This window comes from Solanum dulcamara, chromosome 9, assembly GCF_947179165.1.
Source record: "Solanum dulcamara chromosome 9, daSolDulc1.2, whole genome shotgun sequence".
Classification (NCBI taxonomy): Eukaryota; Viridiplantae; Streptophyta; class Magnoliopsida; order Solanales; family Solanaceae; genus Solanum; species Solanum dulcamara.
In genome coordinates this window covers 72,611,517-72,635,000 of record NC_077245.1, presented here as the reverse complement: position 1 = coordinate 72,635,000, position 23,484 = coordinate 72,611,517, and the positions used below count along the sequence as shown (strand labels likewise).

Sequence of the window (23,484 nt, the reverse complement as noted above, 5' to 3'; positions counted from 1 at the left end):
ATTCTAAATGCCCCACCCCATCAAGTGATGTTACAACTCACGACTTGTTGAAGACAAGTAATCCCAAATTTAGAAGCTATCTGCAAGTCATGTAGACTCCCAGACAAATATAAGTATACAGCCTCTCTTTTTCTCGGGGACTTACAGAATTAGGAGTTTCACCAAACCAAGTGGGAAATAGGTATACATCTAAATTATATGCCTTGAACTGGAATATAACATTTACATTTTAGCATAATAAGATATAATGAAGACTTTCTTGAGCATCTGATACCTGTGAAGTGTGTAAAGGTTTCTGACACTTCCATCTGCCTCAGGTGACAAGTATTTACCATTCTCTCTATCTAGATCGAGTTGCAGAGGGAACTCATATCTGTCATTTATCTACATTGCATCACCAAACAATAAAATCGTATCAATTGATGAATATTGGCAATCCGACAAAAACTTTTGCTACTTTTTTCTTCAACTCTCATCCTAATGATGGTACTTTGTCTAACAGAGGGCCTAGAAGTATACACCTTATGTGCAAGGCCATTGTGCAGTTAGCACTAGAAAGGGTTAACTTGGAAGAAAAGATGATTGTATTTAGAAAATTCCTCTTACATGCATCACCAATAGTTACACACGACTTTAACATGAGGACCACCATATTGATCAAGAAATGCATGGAATATTGAATAACATTTGCAGAAAACAATCAAAATATCATTAAAATTCTTTTGAAAAAAAAAATAACCAAAAGGTATTCCAGAAAAAAGGAAGAAATATTCTAAAGGACTACATATAGTTATGCACCTACATTAGGCTTTAAATGACAGGGTCATAGTTAAGTTTGGAAAAACACAACATCAAATTTCTACTAATTGTCTAGAGGCAACTACAAGCAACTAGCTGTCAAACCACAATAAAAATTGTTTTTCCACGATTAACGATGCACAGGTGACTTAACTACCCTGGGATTGACGCCAGCTGATTAAGTGATAATGATCAGAGTTCAAATTTTTATTAACAGGTTCAACAAATAGAAAGCTTTAGATATAGTTTTATAAGGGAATGAACTTTGAACAAAAATTTAAATGAACTAGGAAGTCCCAATATAATGAGGTTTGTGTTATATGAATTTCTAAAGCATGTTTGATATGCAAAAACAGCACCACAATAATTTGCTTTTCTTTTTCTGCTTAACTTAGGGCCCGTTTGGAACTGTGGTATGGAATCATGATTTGATATCATGACTTGAAATCAGATTGATTTTAAGTTGAAGTTATGTTCAAACATGCAATTTGAATTTTTTAAGTTGTATTTTTTCTCATAAATATGAAAACCCCACAAGTTGTGAAAACTATAAAAAAAAATCACCAATTCTTATACAATCTTATTATAGGAGCAAACCTGCCAAACCATAGTTCATAAAAAGGATATTAAACTATCCTAAGGCGCCGCATTAATAAATCGCATATCTCCATGTTCCTTTTATAAATAAATGTTTGCGATTACAAACTTCCATATACACATAATTTTATACAAATCCACTAGTCAACAATAGTAGTAACTAGTTATTTTTTAATATAATCATTTCACATGGTATGGACAATCTCTTCACCTAAGCATGAGTCCTTTTTTCTAAAATTAAAATGACGGGTCTTTGTTTTACAAATATAAACTTATGGGTCAAGTGTTACATTTTAAAAAAATGAAATCATGATTTGGAATCCCAAATCATGTTTTTTGGAGAATTTGGGATTTGAGATCATGATCCCAAATCGCATGTCCAAACACTGATTTGAAATCATGACTTCATATTGCATGTCCGGACACAAGCTTAATGTTCACCGGTTATTTTCCCTTCGGTTGTAAAAAAGCTTCTTCTCAACTCTTACTTCCCACAATCAATGCTGCAGCCCAATAGTCCTTCCTGTTCTCGTTTCTTTTTCCAACTTGAGCCTGCAAATAAGCAGCAGGATAATCCTTCCATCCTTTTTTGGTTCCCTTTCCGAACAGAGACTGCAAAGAGCAGGTTATGTACCTGAACTGATACCATACCTGTTTCCTACATCTCTTTAAGAACCCCCAACTCAATTGCTTCTATCTTTCTAACCTTAGCAACCATTTACCCCTAAATGTGAAAACCATTGAGAGTAACAACTGAATACTGCAGAAATTGTATTAAATAAAAGCATTACTAACACTTCACAGCACAAAAAATAAGCTGCTTTATCTCTTTTGATGACGATAAGCTGGTTTATCTCTTGAGAGGATAAACAGAAGAATACAACCTTTGATGACTTATAAGCACCTCAGGGGTACACTCTTCAAGCATCACTAAGTAAATGAACATCAAGATGAAAGTACTGTCAATCAATGAGTACTCCTTTTCTCAAGATCTCATAAAACATGCCATGGATCCGTGATTAAGTAATGCAAAGGTATTTAACCTACTGATGTCAAGAACAAGAACTGGTTTTATATATCAAAACTTCTTGAAGATGAATTAAGAAAGATCTGAATGGAACCATCATTGTCATCTCAGAGTCATCATATAAATGGTAATGAATGATTAAATCAAATCTATTTCATTATGCTTACAGAAATCTATACCATTATCTACGGAACTTTTACTAATGACTGCTTTGCGATATGACTAAAGATGTCTTGCTACCGGCTTGCTTTTTTTAGATGAGCAAAATCCTAACTTGCTTCATTAGAAGATCAATCCCTCAGACTGACCAATCAAATTTTGTTTTAATTTTGTTATCTTCCAACTGAATTTCAAGCTCTGATAAGTCCTAATATGCTTTCCCATTATTTTGGGCTGATTTTGTGATTTGACAGTCATCTTCTGTTGTTGTAACCTTATGTTTGAATTCTAAAACTATGTACACTCCATGCTTCCAATTGCAGGGCATTAGAGCTGAAGAACAGTCTTCAGCATGAAAATTAGATATTGTGGACCATTAAAAAACTGGAATTTGCTGGACCTTGTTACAACTGACCTTTACCATAGTGTCTCGCGAAAAATCATATTCAAAGCGCTTTAACTGAAGCTGCAGGACAGGGGGGAAATCAATGAATAAGACACCCTTCTTAGCATCCTGAAACAACCAAATATTAACATTAGATAAGTGAATCTAGGAAAAATAGCCTAACCCACAATAGATCAACCAACTGGAGAAGATAAAAAGAAATATGAGACAATGTTGCCAAATGTAGTTGCAGCCATGAAGCTTAATTTTATAGAAACTTTTGCGAACTTTACCCAGAGTAACTAAAGGAGTACTTGGAACTACAAGACTAGTGTGCTATCTTACCTGCAAACCATATTGTTCTGCGTGGTACTTGTTATCACCCTCAAGACGTTCAACTTCAACATATTTATCAAAAGAAGCATAAACATCAGCACAGCCTTTGACATCAAGCTGCAGATCTGCCACACACAATATATACAGACCACCATAAGGTGCAAAACTTAAATGGCTATAGAAGACAACATCAGGAGCTTGTCTGATCTACTAAACCATAAAATGACTCCTTTCTTGTAGATTTGTAGTCCACATTGATGCACTCAATATAGTTCATATGGTGCCCTTCAAATAACTGCTGTATAGTGCCTTCCACAACAGTTCCCTAACAGCAGAAAAAGAGCAATCATGTCAATAAGAAATTACTGAAGCACCGATAACCAACTGAAGTTTGATTTACCTTCATTTTTTCTTCAAGCTTTTCACAGAGAACACGATTGAGTTCTTGCACATCATGCTGCAAGAAGGAATCATATGTTTCCCATCCAAATGATTTTGTCAACTCCTTTGTTGCTACACTGTTGTCACTGTACTGGAGCTTATAGAATAAGCTTTGCAACGCTAGAGGGATACTAGCGGAGGGCATATCATTTTCAGTTGTAGGCATGTGGTATACAGCCTGAGTTTAAAATCAAACTTCATAATCAAGTAGTACAAATTTAATAATCAGCCCCATAATCATATATTATTAAAAGTAGGAAGCTCCAAATTGTAAAGTTGGAACACGGATAGCTGGAATTGGGGCTAAGCAGATTGGAGAAGACACTGTTCAACCCACGTTAAATGCTTGGATGGGGGTTTCGCGTGATGTGGCAAGGAATGACCTAGCAACGCCGCTGAAATTCAAAGACGTGGAGGATATTCAGTCTGGGATTTCTGGTGTGGTGGATCCTCGAGTTATGAGCAATAAGCCTAAGGCGCAGGGGGAGAGTTTGCGCAGCAATGTGATGGCTTAACCTACGGATGTTGGTGAGCGTAGCTTGGTCACTGGTACCCCTAAATTGAGTGCTCCGTTAGGAGAAAAGGGCAGGGTTACACCGGAAAATGGGATTCAGCTGCAACAACACCTCTATGATGCGTTAGAAGAAGGGAGTGAGTATGAATCAGGGGGACCGGCCCATGAGAATTGAGAACCCTTGGGTAGAGCTATTTCAGAAGAATCGTAGTGCATCTCATGGTATGCCACTACATTACATTCCTCCTATTATCCGGAATGGGGAAACTGTTGTCCAATTGGATAAGATTGTGATGGATAAGGAGACTGAAAAATGGAGATGTATATTAATAGCTTATGTGATAGGTGAAGCTCCAGGTTATAACTACATGCAGCGATACATTGCTCGAACTTGGGATGTTGCAGAACCTTAGCTCTATGTGCATGAGGATGGGTACTATGTAGTGTGGTTTCAATCAATGGATGATATGCACCAGGTTCTGTGCTCAGGACCCCATACCATCAATAACAGACCCATCATCCTCAAACAGTGTACGGACGAGTTTGACTTTAATGCTGAATTTCTTACTGATATTTCACTGTGGACTACTTTCCTAACCTTCCCATGGATTGTTGATGGAAGGATTCTCTGAGTCGAATAGCCAGTGCAATTGGGAAACCTATCTTTGCGGATGAATGCACTGCTAAACAAACCAGAATCTCATTTGCCAGGGTTCTAATAGAACTTAATGTCACTAAAGCTCTACCCGAAGAAATTACTATTTTGGATCCAAAGGGAAGAACATGTATGCAGGAGGTTCAATTTGACTAGAAACCTCAATATTGTGATCCATGTTTTAAAATTGGGCATACTTGCCCCCCTCCCAAAGCCCCCAATCCACACCCTACTCAGGATCCTGTCCCAGCTGAATTTGAGAAACCTAAGAGGAGAAGAAAGCCTCGCAAGGTGTTTCAAAGGTGGATGTCCAAATGCCCTTTGATAGTAGATGAGGCTAAGCATATTGAAGTCTCGCCTACCAATAAGGAGCAGCAGCTGGTTCAACATGATGGTATTCTACAACACGATTCGTCTAGCAGAAAAGGGAAAGCAAAGGAACAACATGAAGATGTCGGGTTTAGTTTGCAAGAGTTTCCTCTGTTAAATCCTACTCCTACTAGAAATGGTTTTGGTATTTTGGGTTCAGTGCAAATGGAAGATCATACCATGCTACCCACTGATAGAGGTGGGCCATCTCTTAATGAAGGTGTTAATATGGAATGTCAGGGGCATCAATAAATGATACAAGCAGAAGGAGATGAAGAAGCTAGTATCTTCAAAACATATTCAGATTGCAGGATTGGTGGAAACTAAGGTTAAAGAACATAATGTGGGCAAGGTTCTGCAACATTCCCCTGGTTGGTTGAGTTTTCATAACTATGCCTATGCAAATAATGGAAGGGTGTGGGTGATTTGGAATGATAGAGATGTGGAGATCCAACTTATCAAGGCAGGAACTCAGTTTATTCAACGTCAGGTCAGAAGTAGAATAGATACTATGGAATATGCTTTAACAGTGGTCTATGGATTTAATGCTATTGAGCAGAGAAGAAGTCTATGGGAGGAGATTAAATGTTTATCACAAGGTACTTCTATGCCTTGGGTAATTGGAGGTGACTTTAATGCTGTACTTACTCCTCAGGACAGACTGTGGGAATCCTATTTCTAGTGCAGAAATTCAAGATTTTTCAGAGTGCATTGCCACAGCTGGGCTTACTGAATTACCATGGAGAGGTGATTTCTACACTTGGACAAACAAACTAGATGTTGGGAGTAGAATCTATAGTCGGATTGATGGAATACTTGGGAATAATGCATGGATGCGGAATTGGAAACACATATCCACTGAATATGGTTTACCAAGTGTGTCTGATTACTCTACCATGATTTTACAAGTGTCACAAGGTCCTAAACCTCCTAAATCACCCTTCAGATTTTTTAATGTATGGAAAGATCATGTTGAGTTTCTCCCTGTAGTAACCAGATATTGGACCAGTAGAACAAAAGGAGATAGTATGAAACATTTGTGGTATAATCTGAAGAAACTCAAGTCTGATTTCAAGCACAGCTGAATAATGATGAATTCAAGCATATTGGGCAGAAAGTCATAACTTGTAGAACTGAGCTGGAGCTGATTCAGACTGAGATGAGAACAGTCCACTCTGATTACCTAATTATGAAGGAGAAAGAGGTATTGCTCAATCTAGAAAAGTGGTCTATGATAGAAGAGAGAGTGATGAAACAGAAGGCTAGGGTGACTTGGATTTCTCTGGGTGATGCTAATACAAAGTACTTCTCTGCTGTTATGAAGGAGAAACAACAAAGAAAGCAAATACAAAATCTCACTTCTCTTGATGGAACAAATTTGAAGGAGCCTGAGGCTATTAAGCTAGAAATTGTTCAATTTTATAAGGGTCTAATGGATGCAGCTGCGGAGTGTCTTCCTACTGTAAATGGCATGATTATGCAACATGGTCCTGTTCTTTCGATATTACAGATTCTGAAATTCTAGAAGGCCTCAATCAGATTGGCTCTGATAAATCCCCTGGGGTTGATGGATATAATGCAACCTTTTATAAGGCTGCATAACCAGTGATCAAATCATACCTGATTACTGCTGTTTAGGAATTCTTTCATACTGGTAAACTGTTCAATCCTATTAATTGTACTGCTGTAACTTTACTGCCTAAGACTGCAAGTCCAACTACAGAAAAGGACTTCAGGCCTATTGCCTGTTGTACAGTGCTTTACAAAGTAATTTCTAAGGTGTTGACCAGGAGGATACAAAAGGTTATAGCCAGCATTATTTGTGAAGCACAGGCTGGGTTTATATCTGGGAGAAAGATCTCTGATAATGTCATTCTAGCACATGAGCTGGTACAAGCATATACTATAAAACATGTCTCTCCCAAATGCATGCTGAAAATTGATCTCCAAAAGGCCTATGATAGTGTGGAATGGGTAGATTTGAGGCAGGTGCTGGAGTAGCTGAAATTTCCTAAGAAAGTAATTGGCTGGATCATGGAATGCGTTCAAACAGTGAGCTATAGTATTGGCATAAATGGGGAGTACACATCTCCTTTTGCTGCAGCTAGAGGGTTGAGACAAGGGGACCCTAGGTCCCCTTATATCTTTGCGATTGCAATGGAATGTCTTAGTAGGGGCTTAAAAGAATTACAGCTTGATAAGGGCTATAGATATCATCCCAAGTGTGCTAAGGTGCAGTTGACTCATCTTTGCTATGCAGATGACTAGCTCTTGTTTGCAAAAGGGGATCTGCAATCTATTGGTGCCTTACATAGAATTTTTGAGCAGTTTTCTTCGGCTTCCGGGTTGAAAGCAAATTTAAATAAAAGTTGTGTCTATTTTGGTGGTGTATCACAGCATGATCAAGACCTGATTCTTCAGCATCTTGGGTTTGTAGGAGGGGATTTACCTTTCAAATATCTAGGAATCCCCTTATCTACAAAAAAACTCAAACTTCTGCAGCGGCAACCTCTTATTGAAACGATAGTCAAATGGATCACTTCTTGGACAGCAAAGAAGCTATCATATGCTGGTAGAGTCCAATTGGTTCAAACAGTGCTATTTGGGATACAGTCTTATTGGTCGTATATGTTCCCTTTGCCTAGTAAGGTAGTCCAAACAATTGAAGCTTATTGCAGAAGCTATGTCTGGGCGGGTACTAATACTGACAACAAGAAGGCTTTGATTGCTTGGGATACAGTATGCTCTCCCAGGTCTGTGGGTGGGTTTAACATTACTAATTTGCTTTTGTGGAACAAAGCAGCTATTGCTAAATGTGAGAAATATAGGAGAAAAATATTATTGAATAGTGTATCTACATTATTACACGGAGACCCTATTTATAGACACTACAATACAATCCTTTACCAACTAGGATACTATTTCTATTCTTATTCCTATTCTAAGTAGGATTGTATATATCCATTCCTATTCTAACATTAAACATTATTGGAATCTTACCCACAAGCAAGATAGCCTTTGGATAAGATGGATTCATGCTTATTATTTCAAGACTCAGAATCCTTCCACTATGCTGATACCACAACAAGCATGTTGGATGCTAAGGAAGATTATGGAGGCTAGGAAATTATGGGCACTGGATAATGGGTCAACTATCCCTGTCAAAAGAATACTTAGACAGAAATACTTGGAAGTCTACTATGTTTAGTAATGCTGCAAGGCCTAAAGCTGTGTTTATAATGTGGATTCAACTACATGCTAAGTTGCTACAAAAGACAGGCTTCGGAAATGGGGAATGGAAATCAATCCCACGTGTGCTATGCCATCAGGAAGAAGAGACTAGGGATCATATGGTTGTGATGTGTGATTTTACTAGGCAGGTTTGGGTAAAGGTGTTACATTGGATGCAGAGACAGAGTCCTCAGAATACTAATTGGGATGATCACCTTCAGTGGGAGATTGACAATTCGAAAGGGAAATCTACTCAGGCACAGGTCTTCAAAATGGTTCATGTCGAGACAGTCTATGCACTTTGGAATGAAAGAAATCAGAGGGTGTTTGAACAGAAAGCTATGAAGCCTGCTCAGATTGTAAAAAGAGTAGCTTATATTTACAATGTTAGAGCTATCCCGAGAGTTAGGCCCCTTATACAAGCATGGTTACGTAAATGATTGATATTAGGTGTTGTTGTTAGGCTTTGAGTTAGAGGTGGACTGTGGTTTCTTGATAGACTAAGCTGTCTGAGTTGGGCAGCTATTTTATAATGTTTTCACAGGTAAAACACGTTAGTTACCTAAAAAAATTGTAAAGTTGGATTACCATTTTACGTCTATACTAAATACAAATATCATAAAACATCTAATTAATAAAATATTAAAAAATAATCATATCCTATTATACTAAATACTAAAGGTGAAAGGTTTTAAGACAGTGTTGATCATATAATGTTATATATTAAATTAAGTCTTTTCCACTACTCATATAAAATTTATGACCACATAAATTAAATACAATGTACTAATGTGAAATAATGAACATAAAAAACTCATACATAAGGGAACATACTTTAGAATTGATAATAGCAGCTCTTAATTATTATATTAAGAATATGAGAAGTTAGTAAAGTAAATTATTTCTATTCATTAAATAAGAACTAAATTTAATGTGTTCTTAATTTAAATTAAGATCCTATATTAAATGGTAAATTATGGTTGAAGCCTTTGGTGAACATGTCGATTAATCACAATTCAAGTCTTTTTCCCTTCTAAGCTTAAGTGTCCATGACCAACAAACTTTTAATTCATTAAAGTCTATTGCTCTAATTTATTTTACGTTTTTTGGTCTTTGGCTTTTCATTTTCCTATATATTTTTTAAATGAATATGTAATGTAAAATTTTCACACATATATAGAGTCCACTTCAAAGTCATTTGATATCATTTGTCCTTCCCAAACTCTTTGAGGGATAAAGTTGGTTGGAGACCAAAAAAAAAAAAAAAAGGTATTAAATTCATTTTAGAATTTTATATTCTTATTTTATCTATTGTAAATAAAACAAAAAATTAAGTATGTTTATTATATTTTAATATCACTTTGTAAGGGTCAAAAATAGCATTTTTATCTAATTCTATGTAATATGTAATATGAACAAGAATATAAAATTTTTGCTCATATTTGTTAATATATTATCATATTTATTTTATCTATTACGTACAACTATCTCCCTTTCTTTTCTAATTTTGTTTTAAAACGTATTGTCATGAATCATTATCATCGAATACTGAGCGTTCTTAAAAAAATTCAACATAAGTTTTTCTTTCATTTATTTTCTTAATTGCAAAACTAAATATTGCTACATTAAATATAGTTAAAATAAAACTCTTAGTAATTAATATTATAGACAAAAAAAATGTTTTGAGGGACACATATGACGTGTTGTTCCATTGCCAAACTACAATTGGCAAGGATTACAATTTCATACGTGTAGTCATTATTTTAATTTTTTTTTCTCCTAGGAAGATCAATAGTGTCCCACTTACCTTCCAGCGTGATTTGAACTCTCAATACCTATCGACTGATGGTGGAAATGCTCAACCACTTGAACAAGCCTCACTTATTATTCTAATATTTCTAATTGAGCGGATGAGATCTTTTCATTCTCTTAATTCTGATATTTGAATTGAAATATTTGGCCAATAGTTTAAATCATGCACCTAAAGCACCAAGAAGTTATATATACACTCATAATTTAGAACCAAACAAAAGGTACATATATGTACAATGAAATACCATTTTAAATGTTTATACAAATTAACATGACATACACGTGCAACACACGTGTTCCAAAACTACTAGAATGGAAAAAGGTAGCTAACCTTCCTGAAGTAAGGAATATGGTAGAGAGTTTGGAGAAGCGAGTTCATATAACAGGTAGCTCCTTGGTTCTTCAGCCCAACAAAGCCAGTTTCTTTTTTTGAGTCATATGACCAATAGTCAACAATTTTTCGGACAGCTACCTCAGCATCAACAACACACGTATCATCAACAAGATAACCTTTGTTTGGATCATATAGTTCACCAAGTGGCATAAAGGATGTGAAACCCCAATCACTTTCTCTGGCATTGAATTGGTGTTGCGTCTCTGTAAAGCATGAGAGTAACATTTATATAAACCTACTAGACCATAAATGAAACTATGACTGTTTCAAATAGTTGTGGGCTTAGCTCAAACAGCCTGACATTAATACATCACACAAACTGGAACTAGCCAAAAAAGAATTATGTCAATATTTGATCATCTGCCTATACTTACATTATAAACCATCTTATACTGCCTGCAAAGACAGGCATCGTGCCTTTGAAACTTATTTTTTCTCACCAAGAGTGATTGGACTCCAACTTTAGAGAAGAAGCTTTGCATGAGTCAATTCTACAAGTTGACCTTATTTCTGATATTAGAGCAGAAAAACTCTGTAACAGGGAAGAATGATCTTGCCTCGTACCCAAACAATTTTTGTTCATCTCTGTATATACTTCAAGTTAGGACTTGATTGAGGAATCAATCGACTAGCTTCAATAGGTAGAAAATGGAATCAAGACATAAACAAAGAATACCATCCCCAGTGATGAGGTACTTGTACAGGCAAACATTCCTGGTAGGCTTCTATGCCTGAAAGGAGTGTAACAGCTCCAAGATATATTCTCAGCATTTTTCAGTGCTGCTTCTACACCAGTAATATAAACTTAAAGACATATAGACTTTGCATGAGAGATGTGACCCTTTTCCGCTCTAAATTCTACAATACAGAACTTAAACATCGACAACAAAGACATTAAAACAGATGCTAAATTCGGTATCCAATTGATTCAACATGTCATTCTGTGACAGCACAGTTTCTTTTTAACTTAAATGGGGAGAATGGCATATATATCTACCATGCTAAAAACGAGGGGTAAGAAAGATTTCTTATTCATTCATGGGAGAGTCTTTAAAGCTACAACCAATTCCAAGCACAAGAAGTTCGGTAACCACATAAATCTTGTCTAACTCATAACCTTTTCACCAAAACATACATTTTTGCCACCAAAAAGATCTTTGGTTGCAACGCAGTTCTCACTTAGTCTCTCTTTTAGAAGCAGAAATAAAAGGTAAGGAAAATAACAGGAAACAAATTTACTTATCAAGTTTGGTGGTGGTGGTGTTTTGTTGTTCTTTTTTTTTGTGGGGGGGGGGGGATAGGATAGTCCACAACAACTACTCCTCAGCCACAAACAAGTTGCTATTTGCTAACACAACAGACCTCAAGCTATTCGATTGGACCTTCCATAATAGCCTCCATCCCTCCAAAAAAAAGTTTAGGACTCACAGCCTAGACATTCCTCATAAATAATATCATTTTCTTATCAGAAAAGAAAATCACAGTTGTTTCATATCAAATTAAAATATTTAAAAACCTGATGCATGGTTTAGTTCTTGTAAGAGGAGATTACAAGTCCAAAGTTGGCTTAGTATGTTTCCTTGGGCGTCTCTGTGCATTTAATTGCATATGGGTGTCACTCCCTCCGTACTCTATCTGCTAATTTTTCCCTTTAGAAATAATCAAATATGTGAGTTACATGACTGTCAAAGGACCTTAGTCCCATAGTTTTAATAATACCTATCTTGAAATAGCAATACAATACAAGATGAGGTCCCATGCTACATGATATATGTTGATGTTAATGTGTTAATTGACTAAACCCGCAAGGGTGTCAACAAAATCTGAAACTATGGAGAAGCACTTTAGAGAGGGTTATAGGAGACGTAGAAGTAAAACTGAAAACATGCACAGCGAGTTTAGTCAACATGAGAAAAGCAAAGTTGAGGTGAGACTAGACCGAATTGTAGTCCAAAATGTGAATAATTTAGATATCTAGGCACGTAGTTGCAAGAGAATGGAATGATAGATGAAAATGATATTCACAGAATTAAAGTAGATGATTGAAATGAAGAAGTGTTATCAAAGTGTTATACTATAGAAGGATTTCTACCAAAGTAAAAGTTAAGTTTCATAAAATAACTTTTCACCGGAAATGTTGAATCATAGTGGCTAGAATTAGCTCAGTAAAATAAATTTTGGTAAGGCCCATTAGCTTTGTTGGTTAGAGCGTCGTGCTAATAACGTGAAGGTCGCAAATTTGAGACCTACATGGGCCAGACTTAGTTGATATTCTTGCCCCAGACTCCAGTTATGGGATTACACTGGTATGTTGTAATGTTATATCATAGTGAATGTTGGGCTGCTAAAGTCCAACATATTCACAAGATGAAAGCCGCAGAGATGTGAATGCTAAGATTGATGTGTGGTCATATGAGATTAGATAAGACTAAAAATTACCACATTCACCAGAAGGTACAAGTAGCACACATTGAGGATAAAATGAGAAAAGGTCGTTTGAGATGGTTTGGTCATGTCCTGACTCCTGCATCGACCTACAAATGCACCAGTTCATAAGTATGAAACTATGGTCAGTGAAAGTATTAAAGAGATATTAGGTAGACCAAAAGTTACATGGCAAGAAATTGTCTCAAAAGACCTACAATTTCTTTTAATCAATGTGGACTTGGTTAAAGATAGGGCGCAATGGAAGAAAAAAATCCATATACGTGTTATCTACTAGTTGGGAATAGGTTTTAGTCTTGTTAGTACATTGATTTTAAACCTTTTATTTTTCCTGGAGAATTTTGACCTATCATAGATTTATATGCTAGTAAAAATATAATGAAATTTTACTATTATTATTATTATTTTCTTTATATATATTTAACTTATGTTTCACTTTTAATTTTATTTAGTACGATGATGATATGAGTTAGCTTAAATGGAGAAACATGGTTAGTGAGGACTCATATAGCCGACCCTAACTTGATTGGGACTGAGGTGTAGCTGTTGTATTATCTCAAACAGCATCACTTCAAGAAATTCGACCAAATATGTCCTATTGAAACAAGGGCCGGTTTATTTATTTTGGTATTAACTTGCACACAAATGCAAAGGAAAAACTTATGGTTGCACTGACATGCTTTTGACTACGGAGACAGAATGCTAAGAGAGTAACAGAACGAGCTTGGCTATGTATTTGGTTTTTTGCTTCATTATGTTTTCTTAACTTCTCATTTCTTAGGTTCTTTACGAAGAGCCAATAGACATCATTCCTGTTTAAGAATTAGTTACACCACCACTTGTTGTCTTCTTCTCTTCCTAATAACAGAGAGCTTCTTTTAACCTCTGAAGGAGGAGGAATCAAATCGGGTACACTGCTCTACACAACAGAATTACACACAGCAGGCAAAAATGGCAGCAATCCACAAAGCAGCAGAAAGTGAAAAAAGTAACTGGCAGGCAAGAGTACATAAAATTAATAAAACTTGACATTTAAATTTTTAAGGAATAGGACTTATAACTTCCTATTTACAAGAAGAATTCCAGGATGTGACAAGTAATTAGAGAGGATGGATGGAATAGAAGTACCTTATAATTCTACAAAGACTAACATCCAACCTAACTCGGGACAAGATGGACATTCAGCCATCAGCTTAACTAGGGGTTTCTTTAAGTTTTTTTGAGAAGGAACTAGGGGTTTCTTCAAGTACAGCTTTAGGGTAAAATCAAATATTCTATCTACTTTGGTGAACTGGTAGAAACCAACCAAGTAACTATGTAAGAATTGACAATACTCGACTGCAACTAGAACTCAGCTCCTTATTGTTCCGCAAAAGCTTAGATCTGAAAAACCATCAAGGAGAAGTAAAAAGAAGGGGGTTTCAAACTCCTCTATTTGTGCATTTTTTACTTTCTTACCAGAACAAGCAATTTAGAAGTAAAAAACACAAGATGAAGGTATTGGGACATTAACTGAGAGGTAAATCATTGCAAATATTAGTCAAGTGATCCTCAACCAACAGGCCCCACTCTTGCAGCTACTGACCACAACTAGGAAAACAAGTTTTTTATTGCAATTCCGTTTTTAGGGGGAAATTGCATTAAGCTGATCAGGTTGCACCAAATACATGGCGAAATGTATTCACACTTGTCATTAAAATGAATCGGTAGTAGAAAGACAATTTGATGTTTGCCACCTCAACAAAGTATAGCCAAAACGCCGAAAACCACATTATTTTAGCTGACACTGTTTTGAAGAGCATAAATATCACCTCTTTTATGGCATACAAGGGTAACCAACAGCCAAGGTCATAGTAAAGAATACAAGATCATTGGCGCAAGCACACCATAAAGTAAACAACTGAAACTGGTTTTCTATTATCAGCTAGAGATCATCAGAATTTTGGATTCTTACTGAAGTACCTTTTCTGATGGAGTACTTGTTATGAATTTGGTTAACAATTGACAAGCTGAACTGGGCATATCTACTCCACCCGTAAGGTAAACTAGGCGAATCAGCAACATCCAGATACATGGACAGGTAATCAACATTGTTCCCCTTGGGAAAAATTAAAATCCGCCTGGCAAATCAAAAACAGCAGAAAAGAGGTCATCATGGGATTATGGAAGTAGCTTTAAACTTGCAAGTAGCATGGAGAGATTAACAATACCATTTATAGCCACCGACAACAAAAGGGTCAGAGTATAGTTTCTTTACATTCAACCTAGAGAAGTTATCTATCTTCCAAGTAAACCTTGAAGTTTGAGGATCCTCTGGTGGCTGCTTTTCCACATCATTGCCGGTTTCTGCTTGTGCTAACAAGCAATTAAGGAGGAACTATTAGAAAAAACATGAAAGCCCATTCTCAAGAAATTAGCATAAGATATAGTGAACAATCAACTGATGGCTGAATGTCATAAAATTTAGCAGGCTGTGGTTAAGCTGCAGTCTGTAATCCTTTCCCGGTCCCTATATCTACAATAACATATCCATGGAACAACAGTCCATATGCTACAAGAGCATTTTCCTCACCACTTCAGAAGATAGATAATCAAGGAGACTAGAGATGTAACAGAAAAGTTATACCCTGGAAACAACAAAATGACTCTGGTTTAACTTCAAACAAATACTGCAAAGGGTAAAGAATCTTTAATTTTCCCATATGTCATTCATCAAACACGTCATCAGAAAACACAGTGGTCGTAGAATAAGAACTGAAATCATATATTCCAACATATTTAGATACAACAACCGGCAAACAAAACAGATACGAGGAAAAAACTATTTGAAGACAAGATTTCACCATTACCAACAATATATAACTCACATCTCAGCCGAATAATGATATTGTCCACTTTGGGCCTAGGCCCGCACGGGTTTAAAACGCATCATTAGGGTCTAAGACTTGCTTACTTATATACCCAGCATCTCTCACATGTTTTGTCAATGTGGGATTCTCATATGGTGTTTCATGCAGCTCCCTTTAGGGACTCAGCTTCCTTGTTGAGGTTTGCCTCACCATCGTTCAAGGTTGCATACGTGGCTCTGATACCATATTTGTCATAGCCCATCTCACTAGTGATATTGTCCGCTTAACCTAGGCCCACACAGGTTTAAAACGCGTGTGTAGAGTTTAAGACTTGCTTCCTTATATAACCAACATCTCTCTCGTATTTTGTCGATGTGGGATTCACCTAGGGTGCTTCAATAACCATAAAAGAATACAAGGTGGAAACAAAATTTCCTACTAAAACTATTCCCTCAATTGATCCACGGTGTGGCCTAGTGGCCAATGAAGTGAATTGAGAACTATGATGTCTCATATTCCAATCCCAATAGGAGACAACAACAGTATGTGATTTCTTTCCATCTATCATAGCCTTGTGGTAGAGAGTTACATGGCACCTATTGCTAGTGCTAGGTGGCAGGTATCCCCTAGAATTTGTGTGTGCAAGGGTTACCAAAAAAATTTATTACCTCAATGGCTTAGAAACATTATAGACAAATTACTTCATTCTTGTTCCCTTTTCCCTTGCATTTCTCAATTCGCCAACATTTTACCTAAGAGAACCATTAAATCCCAGTACATGCACAACTTCAATGTCTCCAAAATCCTATCAATGTCATAGTCGAAAAAAAACTAAAACAAACCCAGAAATTAAAACTTCAAAATTTTACCTTCCATGGGCTGAGGTCCTTCAAATACCAAATCTGAACGCGGAACAAGCATCTCCTCATCTTCTTGCTACACCAACATAAGTCAAAACGAAATCAACGAAAGCCCAGAAGCAGAAACACCACCAAATTGATTTTAAAACAGAAAAATAAAAAATGAATCCGCCAATAGAACATGTGTATGTGTATGAATACTGTCTAAAACAATATACGTAATCTAAAAAAGGAGATCAACGAAAACCCACAAGCAGAAATAAGCACTAAACTGATTTACAAAGATAAAACAAACTAAAACTCCCAAAAAAAAATAAAAATTGAAAACAACCAAATGAACATGTCTGTGTTTACTGACTAGAAAATCATACAGAAAGCAAGAAATATTGGGACTTACATCGGTAGGTGCAGGAGTCATTATGGTCATTTGATGAAGAAATTGAAGAGAATTTTGAGTTAATTTTGGTGTAATTTTGAGAAGAAAAGTGGAAGTGAAATCGAGAGATCAATTGGAAATTGGAATCGCCAGAAGCTGGCTAAAGAAAATATTGTTTGGAAAAGAGAAGGGTATTTTTGGTAGTTGACATTTTCTACTTTTTTATTTCCATTTTTTTCTGTTTTAAAATACTTTTTTATTTTAATTTTTTGGGAACATTTGATTTTTTTTATTATATATGCAACTCAATGTAATTTCATAAGTGTAGTCTGAACAGGATAATATTAAATATCGACTCAAGTAAAGCATTTCAAAGCAAATTTGATAAGTAAATACGTTAGTGAAGAACCATATTACAAATAACATGGAAAAAATAGTAACACAAATGAATAATATGACAACCGAAATAAAAGAAACAGGATATAATAATACGATATTTGAAATATGATTCGTAAATTCTCTCGTAAGATACATTTAAATCTCCCAAATTACAACGCATACTCAATGTAATTTCATAAGTGTAGTCTGAACAGGATGATATCGAACCTTGACTCAAGTAAAGCATTTCAAAACAAATTTAATAAGTAAATATGTTAGTGTGAAGAACCATATTACAAATAACATAGAAAAATTAGTAATACAAATAAATAAAACGACAATCGAAGTAAAAAAAATAGCATATAATAATACGATATTTGAAATATGATTCGTAAATTCTCTCATAAGCCACATTTAAATCTCCCAAAATATCAACAAAAAAAAAGAAATGTATTTATGATTTTTATTTGCCAGATAATATGTATGTTTATTTACTCACATGTTCGATTAAAAATATTACCTAAAATTGATATTGAAATTAACACTATAATCTAAATAACTCATTGTATATAGAAGGTGCGATAAGTTATTTAGATTATAGTCCTGGACAGTGGTGTCAATAATATGGTTCAATCGATTATTTTATAAAATTTATATTGTATCATATTACTTTTAAAATTTTTATTTTGTATAAATAACAACAAAAACATACCCAGTGAAATTCCACAAGTGAGGTCTAGGAGGGTAGGATGTACGCAGATCTTACCACTATCTCATGGAGATAGAGATGATATTTTCGAAAGACCCCGGCTCAAAAGTAACAGTCCATAGTAAGAGAAAAAAATAATATATATAGTATAATGACAAAAAAATGAAAAGCGATGCAAATTTTACAAGATAAGAACAATAACGATAGCAAAGTAATGTGATAATCAAATGCAACAACAACACAACCATACATGCATGCTTAGACCTACGATAACCCTAAAACGACATAAGGCAAGACATCATTCTATCTCTACTAGCCTTCTACCCTAATCTGCGACTTCCACTCCTTTCTATCTAAGGTCATGTCCTCAGTGATATGGAGTAACGCCATATCTTGTCTAATCACCTTTCTCCAATACTTTTCCGGTCTACCCCTACCCTTTCGCATAACCCCCAAATCCAATCATTCGCACTTCCTAACTCTGGCGTCAACACCCCTCCTTTGCACGTGTCCAAACCATCTCAATCTCGTTTCTCTCATCTTGTCTGCCACAGAGGCCACTCTCACCTTCTCCCGAATAACGTCATTTCTAATCTTATCACTCTTAGTGTGTTCACACATCCATCTCAGCATCCTCATCTCCGCAACATGCATCTTCTAAGCATGAGAGTTTTTTACTAGCCAATATTCCACTCCATATAACAGCGTCGGTATAACCACCATTCTGTAGAATTACCTTTAAGTTTAGGTGGTATTTTCTTATCACACAGGACTTTAGAGACAAGCCTTCATTTCATCCATGCTGCCCCAATGCAATGTGTGACATTATTATCGATGTCTCCACTACTCTGAATGATGGATCCAAGATATTTAAAGCTTCTTGTCTTTAAGATAGATTGAGTGGCAAGCCTCACTTCCATGCCCTCTTTATTCATCGCAACACTAAATTTGCACTCCAAGTATTATGTTTTGGTCCTACTTAATCTGAACCCTTTGGACTCCTGAGTTTGTCTCCAAACATCCACTTATCATTAGCTTTGTTCTCGAGTCTCATCAATCAAAACTATGTCATCCGCAAATAGCATATACCATGGAACCTTCTCCTGAATAGATCGTGTCAACTCATCCATCACCAAGGCAAAAAGAAAAGGACTCAGCACGGATCCTTGATATAGTCTCATCTCAACAGTAAAATGCTCTGAGTCATCTCCCATTGTCCAAATTGAGTCTTGGCTCCAGCATACATATCCTTTAGTGCCTTAATATATATCATCGAGACATCTTTAGCCTCTGAACACCTCCAGAGAACATCCCTCGGAACTTTGTCACAGGTCTTTTCAAGGTCAATGAACACCATATAGAGATCCATCTTCCTTTCTCTAAATTTCTTCACCAGTCTCCACATAAGATCGATTGCTTCAGATGTCGACCGCTCCGACATGAATCTGAACTAATTATTTGATATTGACACTCCTCTCTTCACCCTCATCTCCATCACTCTTTCCCAAATCTTCATAGTGTGGTTTAACAATTTGATACCCCTGTAATTATTACAGTTTTTGATATCACTCTTGTTCTTGTACAATGAAACCATAGTACTCCAACTCCGGGCATCTCAGCAGTCTTCAAAATAACATTAAACAAATTAGTCAACCACTCCCAACCTACCTTGTTAGTGCTCTTCCAAAAGTCCATCGAAATCTTATCGAACCCGGTCATTCTCCCCCTCCTCATCCTGCTAATAGCACGTCTAACCTCCTCAATCTAAAACACCTACAATACCCAAAGTCTCAAAGACTACAAGAGTACGCGAAATCACTCAGTACAATGTCTCTGTCTCTTTTTTCATTTAAGAGTTTGTGAAAGTAAGATTGTCATCTTTGCTTGATAAATGTCGCATCCACTAACACTTCACCTTCCTCGTCCTTGATGCACTTTACTAGATTCAGGTCGCGGTCTTTTCTCTCACTCACTTTGGCATGCCTATACAATCTCTTATCCCCACATTTTCCCCCTAACTCGACATATAAGCATTCAAAAATTGCCGTCTTAGCACTGGTGACCGTCGATTTCGCTCTTGTCTTCGCCTTCTTATAGATATATTTAAGCCTACTCTTCTCCTACTCATCTACGCACTCCAACCACTCTATACAGACAACCTTCTTAGCGTTCACTTTGCCTTGTACTTCTCCATTTCACCACCAATCTCCTTGATGACCACCAAAGATTCCTCTCGATACCCTTAGAACCTCGGTAGCTGCTTTTCTAATGCAACAAGCAGTCATGTTCTACATGTTGTTCACATTTCCGCTACTACTCTAGGCCCCTAAAACAATCAACTTCTCCCTTATATTCCGAGAAAGGACGACGGTTAGGCCCCCCATCTAATCCTCAATCGGTCATAAAGAGTCCTCTTTCTCCTACCCCTCTTGATTTCCGTATAGTTCAATTGATTTTTATCATTTTTGTTAAAATGTTGTGATATAGTCTCAAACAAAAGTTCAATTACGATATTATTCATACTTTTGTAGGACTTTGACAAAGAATTATATGGACATTTTTAGTGATAAAAATAATGAATTAATAAAATATGGAAGCTAACAAAAATATAGGTGTATTTCAATAATTTACAATTGTAATATAAAGTATAGTTAAGTAATAAAGATTTACAATCATATTTGACAAAATGCAAATCCATGCCAAATTGGCATTTTAACCATTCATAGTTCAGTTTTAGACCTTATTTATTTGTATTTAATTTAAATTTAGATTTGAATATTTCAAACTTTAGGTTATTAAATGCATTTATTTACACTAAAATTTAAATGCTTGTTTGGTATGGATGGGTGTTAATCATTAAGATTTTGAACAAATTCTTAATATCATTATTAGATATTTTCACGTGGATAGTTTTTACTACTACTCTATCAATAATCACTAACCACCAATACTTTTGTCATCACAAACATCAATACCATTGTCAACAATCAATAACTGGCCACTGCCACCAACCTCTTCTTCCATCATAAATGTCGTTGGCAATCACCACCAACTATTACTATCAACTGCTACACACCTACTACATCTTCATCATTATAATTATATGCATTGCCAACCACCACTCTTGTCATTGCTTCCGTCGTCACCTCCATTATCACTACCAATCACTATTATCACTGTAATCAATCTCTAACCACCCCTAACATCACAACAAACATCGCCGCCAACTACCATGAACACAACATTAATCATCACACATTATTCAATAACCATCATCAATACAATCAACTACTAATATTAACCAACTTCACCATCACAACTATCATCACTACGTTAATCACTACAACACCAAACACCTTCATCATTACAATTATCACCATTACTAACCACTAACAACAACCATCACCACCGCAGTCATTACAATCCATCTTCAACATCACTAGCGAACATAACTTTCATTTTGCTTTTATAAATAATTATTTTTTAAAACTTTTATTTTTTTATATATAAGAAGTTACAAGCACACAATTATTGGATGATATGTCTGTCTGAGTTGTGTGCTTGTAGTCAAGGACATGGGATACATATAATACTTTTTATATTTTAATTTATTTGTCTCATTTTTTAATATATTATAATTTATAAATTACGTTAAGACTGTAAATTACAATAGTTAACAACTTAATATATTTGATTATATATTTGAGAATAAGTCGACATTTAATGATATCTCGGGAATCTACTAAGTCATGTCTATTTAAAATAGACAACCATTTTGAAAAAGCACTTTTTATAATTCAAACTTAATTTCTCTTTTGTTTTCAATCATTAACTACACTAACTAGGGCTGGACGTTCGGTATTCGGTTCGGTATTTTCAAAATTTAGATTCGATAATTCGGTAATCGGTAATTCAAAGTATATACCAAATACCAAACTTTCAAACTTCGATTCGGTAATTTGGTAGTCGATAAATAAAAATTCGGTTCGGTACGGTATTCGGTAATACCAAAATTTCCGCATCTTATAAGATCAACACAAATGCAAGCATTTTTTTTTACAAGATAAGTAGCCACAAACCATCTTAAAATAAAACCTAAAACTAAAAGGCAACAACAGCAACAAAGTGCTTCAGCTGCAACACACAATAACAACAACAACAAATAACATAAGATGCAACACTACACCTGCTGCATGCTGCAACAGCAGCACACTACAGCAGCAATAAGCCAATAATTGGCAGGAGCAACACAACAACAGCACCTGCAACAGCATACAACATGCAACAACAGCAACAAAATGCTTCAGCTGCAACACACAACAACAACTAACAACATAAGCTGCAACACTACACACAACACCACCACCTCCTGCAGCAGCTCCCTACAACAGCCACCAAAACAAGCAACAACCTGCAACAACAACACCTGCAGGCTGTAGCAGCTACACTACAACAACAATAAGCCAATAATTGGCAGGAGCAACACAACAACAGCACCTGCAACAACATACAACATGCAACAACAACAACAACAAAATGCTTCAGCTGCAACACACAACAACAACAAACAACATAAGCTGCAACACTACCTGCAGCAGCAGCACACTACACACCAGTTATTTTTAGCTAATTAATACACGCCATTTTAAAATATAAAACAACGTCAATTAATGTAGTATTTGAAATTCAAACAAGTGAGCTATTATACATCACTTGTAATTAATGACGAACATAAGTAACAAAATAAAATATAATAAATTTATATTTGACAACTTTCAATATGTAGTGTCAAATTAGTTTAAAATTATCGATCCCTATAACACATCAAATAATTTATATTTATGCGAATTTATGAATTAGAAACTTGAATTGAAACAAGAATAAATATTTAATCTAAAATTTAGGTATGAAGTTCTACAAAAATATTTGAAATCAAATTTTTGATAATTAAAACTTCAAATCCGTGAGTCTGAAATTATTTTGAAGTGTCTAAACTTAAAAAAATATATATAAAAACTTTGGCTATGCCTTAAATAGTCCTCAAAGTAGCTATATGTGCACTAGGCCCAACACAAACTTAGCCCAAACTCTAATATCACTCTAAAATCCCATTTAATCTTCGAAGGCCCAACAATTCCTTCCTCTATAT

The 23,484-nt window shown here is 35.7% G+C and overlaps 1 protein-coding gene across 3 annotated transcripts in view; it reads right to left on the bottom strand.

The window, feature by feature from the left end:
- The window catches only part of LOC129902614 (ubiquitin C-terminal hydrolase 13-like), a 32,381-nt gene extending 14,963 nt beyond the window's left edge, over window positions 1–17,418 (bottom strand). For 2 of the 3 annotated variants that reach the window (XM_055977946.1, XM_055977947.1), the window contains exons 1-10: window positions 17,270–17,418; window positions 16,882–16,948; window positions 15,374–15,518; window positions 15,126–15,283; window positions 10,656–10,921; window positions 3,703–3,921; window positions 3,519–3,627; window positions 3,312–3,427; window positions 2,997–3,095; window positions 275–384 (exon numbers count right to left, since the gene is read on the bottom strand). In XM_055977946.1, the coding sequence (XP_055833921.1) occupies window positions 275–384; window positions 2,997–3,095; window positions 3,312–3,427; window positions 3,519–3,627; window positions 3,703–3,921; window positions 10,656–10,921; window positions 15,126–15,283; window positions 15,374–15,518; window positions 16,882–16,948; window positions 17,270–17,299 (1,319 nt within the window). In that variant the 5' untranslated portion in view covers window positions 17,300–17,418. The remainder of the gene's footprint in view (window positions 1–274; window positions 385–2,996; window positions 3,096–3,311; window positions 3,428–3,518; window positions 3,628–3,702; window positions 3,922–10,655; window positions 10,922–15,125; window positions 15,284–15,373; window positions 15,519–16,881; window positions 16,949–17,269) is intronic. The other variant, XM_055977948.1, reaches the window with a different exon arrangement.
- Between the last annotated feature and the right edge of the window lie 6,066 nt (window positions 17,419–23,484).